Here is a 14360-nt window from a genome sequence, read left to right as displayed (position 1 = left end):
ATCATTTTATTACGCTAACCCACAATTACATTTTAAGTTATTATGCTCACGTTTTCTCCCATACATAATCAGTAAAGAGCCAGTCGCCCTAACAACATTAACCTTCCGGCAGTCGCGCTGTTGTAAAAAGTACAACAGTGTCAGTTTTTTTTTTGCTGTTCAAAACTATTGAATGGGGTGGTGTCAGTGATTGAGTCAACTATGCATTCCAAAACTTTCTCCCCATCACTCCACTGAGTTGCAATATCAACCGAGCAATGGTACAGTCTTTAGGTGCCATTTAGTCGCGACAGTGCTTAAGTCGAACTGTGCATAAGACAGAGAAAGACTGTAAACGGGGACTGTAAACGAACCAATAACACAGAATTGATGGCTTTGCTTGATGTACCTTATTGGGCTATGAAATGGTTATCATCCAAATGTTCATAGGCGTAAAATAATCCAAGAAGATGGAAAAAGTAATTATACATTTAATTGATATGTTTTAACAGTAAACAGAGTACATAACACTTGAGAAATTGGAAGTTGTAAATAATACAACACGCGACTGCTCGTGATTGAGTAGGGCGCGACTACCGGAAGGTCAACAACTCACCTGGTATTATAGTGATTATGCACATGTTTGCCGTGATTGTGGCTGGTGTAAACAGTGGTCACTTTTGACCCGTTCAGATTTGCCGCCGTAATGGAGCCGTTCAAATGGCCGGCCGTCATGGAACTGTTCAGATTAGCCGCCGTCATACTGCCGTTGCTTCCCGTGTTGTTGGCCAGTGTGCTCTCACTGCTGTTCGTGTGACTTCGGCTCTGCGACGAGGGCGGGGTTGTCGCGGTGGATTGTTGTCCGCCCACTTTGACGATGGTCACTCCGCTGATTGGTTTACTTGATTGGTAGAACTGCAAATCGAACAAATAAATTTATTTATAAGTGAATAAATACCTAAATGAATTAGGGCCGGTTTCCGAGCTCGGGATTTAGCTAAGTTCTAGACTTTAAACAGCTGAAGTCAGAAAATTGGCTTTCCGAAACACGGCGTAGTCGTAGTTTTATGATAATCTCATTTTCTCATTTCTATCATTGAAAACGTTTATTCAAAATAGCTGAAACTTTACACTATTTTCTCTTTATTTTATTTTGTGTTCAATTTTCTAGTATTTTTATTCAATTTTAACATGGACTATGACTACGCCCCGTTTCGGAAAGCCAATTTTCTGACTCCAGCTGTTTAAAATCTAGAACGTAGCTAAATCCCAAGCTCAAAAACCGGCCTTTACTAAACTTTAGGATTTATAAGATGAGATATCCAGGTTAGTAGATGAGAGTGACATTTTCTAGTGATCAAACTTCTATAGTGAAATGCACGTTATAATGATTGGAGAACGATAGGAAAATATAGGCGTTGCCGATTCTCTGCCTTGCCACTGCCTTCTATAGAAGTTAGCTGATTACAGTAAATCTGATGTGATTTCAACTGTTCATTCCTGTTTGAGACAATGGGCCATATGAATAAAGTTGAGCATTTGCTTATACTTCTAAAATATGGAGCATTTGCTTCATTTTCTATGAATAAACGTGAGCAAAACCTTTTGCTCATGCTCATCGAAAAAATAGTTCGAGCATTTGCTCAAAAGTAAAAGCTTTTGCTCAAAATTGTATGAATAAACTAGAGCATTTGCTCAACTTTTGAAGCAAGTGCTTCAAAAAAGGTGAGTCTAGTCTAGAACAGCTTATCACCTTTTGCTCATAGTAAAATGGCTCAACTAATCCGTATGAGGAAAAGGAAACTATACAAGATACGATCACAACCAATAGTTGAGAACTATAAAACTATTTTTAGTTTCAACCATGATATATATATCACCATTACCCCTACAAAAGAATAAAAACAAAAGATAGCTACCTGTTATAAAGATAGCCATCACAAAATAGGAAATGGGCATTTAAGAAGATGAGAGTGTAGACGATTATAAGAAGCTATTGATATTATAAGAATATGCTGAAGATTATTATATAGAGATGACATTTTTTCACGCTATTATTTCAAAATTCTAAACTCAACTAACCTAAAACTCTATTCATAAATAGAAAACAGAGCAGACGACGCAAACAAAGTCGGTGCACCCTACTTGCGCTTCCGTGAGCTATAAAAACAAAGTAAGGCTACAAAAGCGAATCAGCTGATGAAAAATCTTTAAAATACGTGAGCATTTGCTCCAGAGTTCAGGAGCATAAGGTGAGAGTATAAGGTAAAGCTTATTCATATAAAAATGAACAAATGCTTTTGCTTCTACCTAATGCTCATGAGTAAAACCTTATGCTCCATGCTCATGCGCATATGCTCAGTTTTTATATTATATGGCCCAATATCAATAATATTTTATCAGTCAATAAAATATATTTTTCAATGATAAAATAATAAATTTTCATGATTGAGATAAGATATTTGTTGATTGATTATATTTTCAGTATATTTTTACTTTGTACTGATCTCTTTCCGAACTCACAGCTAGCACACAAGTCCGACTTTGCTGGCTGTGCCAAAACATTAAGATTTATTATAATTTACATTTGTCTTATGTATTTTGGCAAAATAAATTAATTCTATTTCCAAATTGTTGAAAAATGATCTCGCAGGGTTGCGGTGCTGGAAAAGGATAGCCCTATCTGCTTTATCGAACGATAGACAAGGAAAGCAGCATCAATACTAATCCACAATACAGCCACTATAACGTGGGCCTCTATAATATAGAAAGTGGTGGTAACAGAGAATCGACAACCCTGTAGTCCTATAATTTGCACTGACTTATATAACGTGAATCTCACTATATTGGCCAGTCTTATACTATACTGAATTATACTTGGATTTATTTATTTATTTCATCGACAATCACAAATCATGATTATAATATATACGATGCCAATTGGCGAGACAATAATTGTCATAAGGCAACTGACTGGCATGACATTATTGTCTTCGTATAAACACTTCAGGTCAATTGTCTTGCCAACTGTCCCGAAATTCAACTGTCTCCGGGAGTAGACTATGGACAGTCAATTGGGCCCAGCGAGCCTCCCACCACTCGGAATCTCAGTTGTCGCGACAGTTGGCGCCGTTTGAACGATGTTGACCAGTAGCCAAGACCAGCTGTCTTGGTTTTGCCAGTTCAGCTGTTTAGTCACAACAGATGACGAGAACTCGGACATGTTTAGCTGTCAACTGACAGGATTTGAGTCAGCTGTATAACCTTCAGTTTTCGACTGTCGTGGCAATAGTTAGCCCCGTAAACATCTGATCGTTTAACTGGCTTGGCCTCCGACAATCCGCAACCACATGATGACAATTGTCCAAAGACAACTGTCTCGCCAATTGGCATCGTATAAACTAGGCTTTAGGGCCGATTTCCGAGCTTGGGATTACGCTAAGTTCTAGACTTTAAACAGCTGCAGTCAGAAAATTGGCTTTCCGAAACGGGGCGTAGTCACAGTCCACGTTAGAATTAAATTTCGAAAACTATAAAATTGAACACAAAATAGAATAAATAGAAAATAGTGTAAAGTTTCAGCTATTTTCAATTATTTAGGAATGTTTCATTTTGTCAAGGAGAATCGTTTCCAATTATTTATCTTCTCTTCTTCGATGGCCCTATAGCCCAAATCGAACCCTGGCCTCCTCAATACTGCCTCTCGAATCATCTCGATCCCTTGCCTCCTCCCTCTAATTTCTCACATGAAGTATATTCTTTGCATCCTTTCGTGTCCAATTATATAAATTATTAATTAATAAAATGAAGATTATCATAAAACTACGACTACGCCCCGTTTTGGAAGCCAATTTTCTGACTCCAGCTGTTTAAAGTCTAGAACTTAGCTAGATCCCGAGCTCGGAAACCGGCCCTAAAAGTCATTATAGCCAGTTGAAAAGTAAAAATCTGACTCTATCTAAGTAATAAAGTCAGAGTGAAGTAATAACTGACTTTTGATAACTGAAATAACTTAAGTAATAACTGACAGTTATTAAAGTTATAACTGACTTGACTTTTAATAAAGTCAGTTGAGGGGAGTCGGAAGGGCCTATATCACCAATGTTAAATTGGCCAACTTCAATGTACCTTTTTGAGATTTTCACTAGAGATAGACTCACAATTTTTTTATAAAAGAATGCATCTTTATCTTCAATCTGATGGAAGGAATTCACTCTAAAATCATTTTTTCTCTGAATACATTTTTTTTAGAAAAATTGCATGCGATACCTGAAAAAACTAAATTTTCCTTTTTTGTGACTTTGTTGAAGATAGAGCTTTGAAATTTTACAGACATGTACATTAGGCATTACTCTAAAAAGTGATGGAGGCGACTTATCATATTTTCAATATTGTCTGAGATATTGATGATAAATATATTGAAAAAAAAATGTATTTAGAGAAAAAATGAATTTACAGTAAATTCCTTCCATCACATTGAGGATAAAGATGCATTCTTTCATTTAAAAAAAATTGTGAGTCTATCTCCAGTGGAAATCTCAATAAGGTACATTGAAGTTGGCTAATTTAACATTGGTGGTATAGGCCCTTCCGACTCCCCTTAAAATTCTCTGTTACCACCTTTGGAAAGGATAGATCAGTCTGCTTTGTCTAATAACAGGCAGGGATAGCATCACCAGTTTTTATCAGGTGTTGTCTTTATAAAGGTGCGTACAGACTTTCGCTCTGCTCCGCAACCGAACCTCATTCCAGCAGAGCGATTGATGATCGACCGGGGAACGCGAGAAGATCTAACATCTTCCGTAACGTTCATGATGGGTGGGACTGCAGAGCGGGGGCGGAGCCACTGAGGTACGATGGAGGAACGAGGGCAGTACGAGGGCGGAGCGTGCTAGGTGCGGGTTGGAAGCGCGTATATGTGTACGCAGCTTAATGTGCATCCAAGTATAATTCGTGTTATTCGTATTATTTATGAAATAGCACAACTCGCATCTGCGCTCAGATTCTTTCTTTGCGGATGCTAATCTTTCCATAAAATGTAATTTATATTTATGTTTGTTAACTGTATTTTGAATGGAATAAAATTTGAATTCAGTATAGTATAAGACTGGCCAATATAGTGAGATTGACATTATACGTCAGTGGAAATTATAGCCATTAATCATTTTGACTCAATAACGTGAACCTCACTTTAGATTTGAAATGTATTTGCTGCCAGTCTCACCTGTTATTGGACGGTTTGTTGCGCATGACTTGTGCGAGCATTTTGTCGGTGAATAGCACGGGATAGGATGAGCACAGTAGGGTGGCCTCCTTGATCAGAGTGCCCTGACTCCCGCGGTCAGCCTTGCCCAGGTGTTCCAGGACAAAGTTCAGTGCTTCTTGGGCTCTGTCCTGCAACAATTCAACACAATAATTATTGAATTTTCAAATTCAAATTCTTTATTAGCAATTTCATATTCTTACATCACATTTACAGTATGTAGAGAATTTCTGCTTTGTCAATATACATATTAGAATCAACATAATCAATTACAGTCAATAAATTAATTACAAATAAAAGAAAAATTCTAGAACTAGAACTAAAACACATGCTGGAGGCCTTGAATAAGTTAATATTTGACATACAAAATTCAAAATTCCAGTTGATAATCATTTTTGACTTCGGGAAATGATAAATGTTATATTTTAGGGAGAGGTAAATCCAGTAAATAACATGGGAAGCATCTCTATTTAGAAAACTTACCATGGAAAAACATGGTTCGTAGGTCGCAGCTCAGATGATAAAGTATAATAGAGTTGTCATTGAACTATTGTAAAATGGCCAACTGAAACTGACGATGCCTATTGTAAACTTGTTTTATTTTATGGCGAATAAAGATCTTGTATTCTTGTATTCTTGAATTCAAGACCTCAAACAAAGATCTATCTGATCAACTTATGAAAGATGTTTGTATACTATATACTTAATATTAGTATTGTCACCTGGTCATATGGGACATATATATGAATCATATATTATGATCAGGATTTTAGAGTTTTCAAATTAAAAGTTCAATGAACAGTATTTTGTCTTTGAACAATCTTTGTCATCGACAAAAAGATTGTTTATTTTATTTGTTGTCAATATTACGTTAGCTTCTCTCTGTTTCTAATAATAAACGTGACGCTTTTGCGACAGATAAAAATATGTACTTAAAATGGCTTTCATGTTTGGCATTGACTGAGTTTATATAAATACCCAAAATTTAGCTTTTGAGGCAGAGCTCGTTCGTTAGGACTGTGAGTAAAGTCCGGCTGATTCAGTGAAGAAGGCTAGATTTCGTTTCGTTTTATAATACAGTTATTCTGTCACAGATCGGGCAGTTTAAAAATAATTGTATTATTAAGGGAGACGGGTTCTGAGCCTATTCATTGGTTCAGTTAATAATAGTCGCGATTAAACCAGTGAATGCCAAAGGGGGAAGCCATATTCAAAAGGTAGGTGAGTACTGGATAAGATCATTGTTCTTAATTTTCATAACCACAAAGATTGGATCATCTTAAGCAGCAGCTAGTTGTTTTCCCCATTAAATTAATTTTTAATATTGTGTTTGTATATATATTTATATTTTACCTTTTTGGAATAGAGAAAGATTAATATTTATCATTTTCAACCATGTAAAAACGAAAGATACCAATTAATTAAAGTTCCAGTTATTCTGTTTTTTGTTATCGTAGTTCATTCCCCTCCTTACATAATTGGTAGAGGCGTCTTTCCCCGCCTTACATATTTGGTGGAGGCTTCTCCCACCGTTCCTCATCTTGCTTACAGTATGAAAAGTTATACATGTTTATAGATATTTTATGCTATTTAAAAAATACCATCGTAAGTATAATTCAGTTAATCAAATCGCTAATTTAGATCTAATGCAGTCGGCAATTTTTGTTTCGAACTTACAACTTTTGCCAACACACAGCGCTGTCGGTAGTGCCAGCTATCAACGTCTATGAATACAGGTCATGACACCATCCCGTGATGCATTGCAAAATCGCCATTTTATGGGGTCCTAGTTCACCAATTTTTAAATTTATCAGTTGTTATCATTATGGATTGAACAACATGATGTGTTATTTTGTAATATTGTACAAGGGACAAATTGCTAGGCTTTATTTATTTATTTCAATGACAATTACAAATCATAATTATAATAAATATAATATGATTGGGAGAAGACAACAGGCATAGCCCAAAAAACTGTCTTCTCCCAAATCTTTACAAACAAAAGTTTCAAAAAAGAATAAGGTTATGATTTCACTTTCACTTCAAAAATTCCAATTTCCACTTCAAAACTAATGACTAAACTGAAATTTTGATATTTAAAAACTGATTAAAAACAAAAATATTTCTCTACAAATTGGAAATTTTTGAGTAATTTTGCAAAATTTGAATTGAAAAATAAATTGTTCCGATAGAATAATAATAATATTTAGATTCCAACTAGGAACTGAATTGTCGATTTTGAGATTTAATTGATCGGGAACTTGAAACTCTTTTTGAATATTGGCCTCGCATATTTCTGTCTTGTCCCAATGCCTTTTGAATCATAATCCTTGAGTTACAAGAAAAAGAACAATTTTTAATAATAAATAAATGAATAATTGAAGCATTTATTATTGAAATTTCATTATTTAAAATTTAAAACCTGAATTCACATATTATCTGAACTAGAATATTGTTTTTAAAATGCATAATTTTGTTACGAGCAAATTGAATTAGATTTGATTTTCAAATGTACCGCCATAAAGACCCCATAAAATGGCCGCTCCATAAGGAACATGAGTGTCATGACCTGTATTTATAAACCTTGCCAGCTATCAAGGTCTTTCTACATACCTTGCCAGCAATCAGTTGCTCAGTTCAACTTTCTAGGTTATGTCGAAAAAGGTTATTTCACTTTAGTTTAGAGATTTTATTTCATTTTTTTTAAATGTAGGTGGAGGAAAAGTGTTGTGTACATCATGGGGTGAAAAGCGCTTTTTCTCCCTCGGGGAAAATGTTGTATTGGCTACGCCTCTGGCAACAAACGTTTCCTCTCAGAGAGAAAAAGCTGGAAGAGGAAGCTGAAGGAAAAAGAAAAGGTGTAAAAGCTATTTACAAATAACTATTTCAGTACAACAATTACAGGAATATATAGTGAGGTCCACGTTATAATGGCAGTGAAGAAAGATACGAGAACAACGTTGCCAAATTGACTCAATTTTGCCACTGAGTGTACACAGCTGTTATTCAATTCATCCCATTAAATTTGATCTGATATTAATTTTAATTCCTTTGATAAAATAATCAATTTTATTTCAAATTAATTAAATTCATCAATAAAATAGTTTTTTCCATAATTTGATTCTAAACTATGCTTTTATAACTGAGATCAGATTTACAAACCTGAAATGGCGGCTAATTTGAAAAGCTGTGATACACCAATCTGAACTTCAAAACAAAAGGAATTAAGTTATTCGGTAGGTATTCTATTCCAATTTCCTTTAAAAATAATAGAAAAATAGATATCCTATTTAAAACTAAGTAATTTCAATGGAAATAATTCTGAAATAACCTTTCAATATTATTTATACCAGTACAAGTAGGTCTAACCTATAATGTGTAGGCTAACTGAAGCATGGTTGAAGTCTAGGATGGTTAGTTATCAACTTTTAAAATGTCATTTCAGGTATTTTAATTTGTGTTTCTCATACGGTAATGTCTAAAAATTATTTTATTGTTTCAAAAATACATTTTAAATCAATTATACGACTTGTGTACCAAAGAATTTTGATAGAATGAAGAAAAAAATGGCGACTAAGAATTGTTTGCTCACTTTTGTACAGTCACTGTCAAAAGTAAAAATAAATATTCTGGCAAACATACAACATTGCAAAGCGAGAGTGAGATAGCGCTATCTGTTTTGTTGTATGATAGAAAAGGACAGCAACAGTATTGTCAATCGTACACTGCCATTTAACGTGGACCTCACTATAGATGAAATGAAGAGAGAGAAGTATATTGGAAAAATGATAACAAGAAGAGGGAGAATGGGGCTGCTTACCTTGCTCAATTTGCCAACAGCAGCGATGATCTGAGCAGCGAGACAGAGCGTGTTGGGATGCCTGTCGGCCGCCTGCTTTATCTTGGGCACATAGTCCACCAACAGGTGTGGTCGCTTCTCAGCCAAATGCAGGAGAACCACCATGGTGGCATTCGCTGTAGCCGCTGTACCCAGGTACTCGCACAGTTGCGGTAGGCTGGCTTCTAGTAACTGCAACAAACATAATGTAAAAAATACTTTAGAAATTCAACTATTCACTATCGGCATTCACTATCCACAGAAAACCAAGAATAAAATACCTCGGCATTATACTAGATTCTTTTCTACGCTGGGATCATCATATAGATTACCTCTGCAAGAAGTTAAGAAAGATGATATTCAAGTTCAAAATGCTGAAAATAAGAACATTATAGACGAGAAGTGCATGAAGATGGTCTACTATTCCTTAGTTTAGTCTTTGCTTACCTATGGAATTGTAGGATGGGGAGGAGCAAACTACGTTCACCTCGACCCCCTTATAAAAGTGCAAAGACTAATAATTGAAATAAACAAGCAGAAGCCACCTCGTTATCCGTCAGACCAGCTCTACAATGAGTTTGGTGTGATGGACGCAAGACAACTCTACTCCCTAGAAATTATTTGCAGACTACACAAGAACCCAGAAAGCTCTCAAAACAGAAACCACTGTCATAACACAAGAAGCCTACTTATCACGAACGTGGCTAGGAAGGCAACATACCAACGACACTTCAACCACCTAGAACCAAAACTCCACAATTTACTTCCTGTACACATCAAGATAATAGAAAACTCAAGAACATTTAAATGCGCCGTTAAAAACTGGAAGACATCATATAAAAACATAATTTCGTACAATATGTGAGCTCACTTACCCCAATTATTTGCATCCCCACTCTAAATTTAATTGTATTACTACTACATCTGCTCTAGAACATGGGTTTCCCATAGTTGAGTAGGTTAATTTCCGAAAAAATACAATTTATTTATATTTGTAGTAAATTTCATATAGCCTATATTGTATTTTTGAATATTATGTACATTTTATTGATTAGATTGTTTAATTGTATATTAATGGAAATGAAAATTAACACTTTGCACAGAAGATAATGTGGAGTTTCTCCATATTAAGGTGAAATAAAAAGATGTTGTCAAAAATTCCACAAAGTTTGTGGGATTGACAACATCTTTTTATTTCACCTGAAATGAAATTTATTTTTATTGTATTGTATTGTAACTAATGACCCCTTGGGTAGGAGAACTCGCTCAATAACTGTTGTTTTTGCAATCTTTGAACCAAGCGACTTTTAATTATACAGAGTTTTTGAAAATTATGAAAACAGCTAAATATATTTCTTACGAGACTAATTTGACAGTAGATTTCTTTAAGGATCCGATTTGAAATGAAAAACTTCTGTTCAAATATTACTCTGTTGCTCCAACATATTTGTCCTTTATATGAATCCAAAATCTTCTTTTCAAATGAGAAAGTGGCCATGTGATACATGATTCCGATACAGAGTTCAAAGAGAAAATAAATGGCGAAAACCGCACATTGATATATCAAGCTGTATCATTTTGTTGATGTAAAAGTTGTAAATTATGTTGTATATTAACCAGCTGAAATCACGTGTCAGCGCGAGTGATAGCTCCCAAATAGCCTCAACTGATGTTATGAATGAATGGAAAAACTGTTGTAATTGCATGCAGTTTCAATGATATTTGTATATCCAGAAAAGGGACGAAGGAGTGAGTCAATTCTGTTGTTCAACGAACTTTACCTGTAAAAAGGTTCGAAGAATACGTGTTCGAAATTTTAAGCTGATTGATCAATTCTCTCTTGTAAGTTATTGTAGAACATACAAACAGGCGGACAACGACTTTGGCCTTTAGTAAGTCAAAAGTGAGAACTCGCTAACGCTCGTTCAAAAAAAATACTTTCAACGGGTTGGTAATTGAGCGAGAGTAGCGAGTTCCTAATTTTGACTTGACGTTCGAGACTTTGTCCGTTTAAGGGTTTGTATTTTCGACGATCACTTGAAAAAGCTTCCATCAATCAACTTAAAATTATCAACATATCATAATCAAAACATTATACAGATTGAGTTGGTTCGGACAATGAGATTAGTTTACTGTTTTATACTTTATAAAGAGAGAAATGATGGGTGATCAATATTAATATACTGAGTGTTTCAGAAGTCCCTACCAATCTTCTAGGGCATTGTTCCTGGTTAAGAAACACATCTAAATATAAATATCTATAATATATAAAAATGTAACAAAGAGTTTGGATATTTTAAAACTGTCTGAAAGTCCTTAGTCCTTTGTAGTCCTTACTCACACAGCCGTATTTTTTTCATTTACAACGATTTTTTATGGCTGAACATATGGAAGTGAAACTTTGCACAAACATTTGTGACAACTAGAAAGAGCTATATAAAATTATGAAATTTCTTCAAATTCATAAAGAAATGGCGGTCGTTCTAAGTTTTATGATTCTTATTATATCTTGAATAACTTTTATATTCTCACCCATCAAGATTATAACTCACCCATGAATCGATCCATGAGACTCTTCAACACAGTATCTCGTGATATCGATCTCTTCAATCCGTCTTTGAATGCCTTCATTAAATCATGCTCTATATTACTTTAATATTAGTTCTTTTGTCAATTTTTCACTTTAAGCACTCTCTCTTCTCTTCTTCTGGTATTTATCTCTAAATATATCTTTACCTTACTTCTTCTCTATTTTATTATATTTTTTCTTTGTAATTTTTTTAGTTTAATTAGTCAACTCTTTTTTCTCATTTATTATTTTTTCTTATTTTAATTAAACTTATTATATTGTACGATACGAATATAATGATATAAATAAAACACTTCATTCACATGGGCTACTTTAAATTAATAAAACAATATAAAAATCTTAAAGCACCCTTTATTTTAAAAAAAAAAACTTTAAAATAGTTTAACAACTAGTTTCGGTGATCACCCGAATTTATCACTTTCATTACCAATAAAATGAATGTAAAAGGAGAATTTTATATTTATAAAACTGCAAAATTGAATAGGATTAATTCAATAAATATAATCAATTTGACTTGAATAATCTTATCTTCTATATATATAAAGCGAAATGCACTCACTCACTGACTGACTGACTGACTGACTCACTCACTCACTCACTCACTCACTCGCAGTATTAAAAATCTACCGGACCAAAAAACGTTCAAATTTGGTAGGTATGTTCAGTTGGCCCTTTAGAGGCGCACTAAGAAATCTTTTGGCAATATTTTAACTCTAAGGGTTGTTTTTAAGGGTTTAAAGTTCGTCTTTTAGCATGTATATTCTTATTCTCCCAATCTCTTAATTATAATTGAAATTTCCATATCATATGTTACTATAGAACTATAATCTAGATAGAGTACCTCTTCCAAACAGTTGTTAACTGGCAACTAAATAATAATTTTGTCAGGTTGACATTAAGTTGAGTTGACTTTGTTAGGTGACACCAATTTGGAGATTAAATTCATTTATCGCGGGAAAATTGATTGGGCACTGCTACTTCAATCCTGGGAATAATATATTACTAGCCGTCAGGCTCGCTTCGCTCGCCATATCAGTTTAGCCAGACGTTTAGTCTGGCCCCCGACTAACATATGATAAAAATGCTGATTTCATTCTTGGTCGATCCAGTCGGGGGTCCAGGGGGCGGAGCCCCCTGGCTAGACGGATATGGCGAGCGAAGCGAGCCTGACGGCTAGTTTTGATAAAATTACAAGTGAATAAATAAAATTAAAAATTTAAATTTATAACTTTAACCAGAAATAAATTAATCATATTATGAAATAAAGCATATGTTCATTTTGTATCAATTATTGAACATTTATGAATTAATTTTATTTTATAACCTGACGATGGTGTGATCACCGAAACTAGTTGTTAAACTATTTTAAAGTTTTTTTTTAAGGGTGCTTAATATTTTTATATTTTTTTATTAAATAATTAGTATTTTATTTTAAGGTTTAGCATGTGAGTCTGAAGTTTGTTTAATTTCTGTATAAGTTGTTTTTTTTCTTCTTCTGTATTATTTTGTGTGGAGTGCGGTTTTGGGCAGTGTGCCTGTCGCACCACACTGATTCACTACATTCACTACAATGTATCTTTTTTCCAATAAATTAAAATTGAAAGTAAATTGAAACTTTTTGAAGAACTTTTCTTAAATTCTTTAACTTCTAAAATAATCATAAAAGACCGTTGATCTTACAGAAAATTACAAGAGTAAATTTATTTACACTTCTTTTTTTTAATATTGAACGAGCATTGAGTGAGATATGGTATGGCAGCTTTAACCTCCAGCGGTTCCAACCTTACTACACTAACCTAGCCTTACCTCAGGTTTGTTGTTGGCAATGAGCGCGAACAGCTGCAGTAGTGCCAACTGCTCGGTGTGATCACAGAGCGGCAGCAGGGATGCCAAAGCCATCGCGTGATCGTGGATGGCTCTTTAGTGACTGCATAGATCTGTGGCAGTACTCGACATAGAGGGTAGTTGCCTGCATAAACACAGCAACATGTTATCAAAATACTGCAAATTTTACAAGAAATCAAACATTTTTCATTGAATTCTGGTTCCACATGCATTTTTTACAGCTTGAATCGGCTGTTTTTTACTGCTTGGAAAGACAGTTTCTCACTGCATGAATCAGCGATTTTATTATTGCTTGAATCGGCAGGAGTTTTACTGACAACATTGAACAGTAAATCAACTCCACAGATTTTACTTTACTCCAAGCTTTAAGCTGCGTTTACATCAAGTTATCAACAAAATGTTCTTTTTCCGCCCTTATAGATTCTATTGGATTGAACGGAACTTGACAAACACATGTGTATGATAAGTTATGGTCAATCTAATAGGATCAATAAGGACGGAGAAATAAACATTTTGATAATAACTTTGGTGTACGTTTCTTATGTATGTATGGTGTAAATGCAGCTTATTTTTCACAGCTTGGATTATTTTTTTTTTTCTACTGCTTCGAATCAAAACTTTTACGGTTTGAATCAGCAGAAGTTTTACAGCACATATGAGCAGCAAATCAATGAGCGTGAAGCCACCATCATACAGCTTATAACAGCAGTAGAACTCCTGCTGATTCAAGCAGTTAAAAACTGCCTGTAGAGCCAGATACATTGTACATAACTACAAAAAATTTCGACATAGGCCTGAAAAAATACAGGAGAATGTTATAAAAAAAAAACAAATGTTACAAGAAA

The 14360-nt window shown here is 34.5% G+C and overlaps 1 protein-coding gene across 1 annotated transcript; it reads right to left on the bottom strand.

Annotated features, from left to right (window-relative positions):
- Positions 1 to 595: 595 nt before the first annotated feature.
- Positions 596 to 13614, bottom strand: LOC120356610 (protein melted-like; the record flags this gene model as incomplete). Its single annotated transcript, XM_039445566.1, has 5 exons — positions 13477 to 13614; positions 9063 to 9272; positions 5204 to 5373; positions 2476 to 2530; positions 596 to 894 (listed from the first exon to the last, which is right to left on the bottom strand). Coding segments are annotated over exons 1-5 (827 nt in total), but the record flags the coding sequence as incomplete, so codon positions are not given.
- Positions 13615 to 14360: the final 746 nt, after the last annotated feature.

This window comes from Nilaparvata lugens, unplaced genomic scaffold (genome assembly GCF_014356525.2).
Source record: "Nilaparvata lugens isolate BPH unplaced genomic scaffold, ASM1435652v1 scaffold7264, whole genome shotgun sequence".
In the NCBI taxonomy this organism is placed as follows: domain Eukaryota; kingdom Metazoa; phylum Arthropoda; class Insecta; order Hemiptera; family Delphacidae; genus Nilaparvata; species Nilaparvata lugens.
The sequence above is the reverse complement of the archived record's forward strand: the minus strand, read 5'-3'. Positions and strand labels throughout refer to the sequence as shown.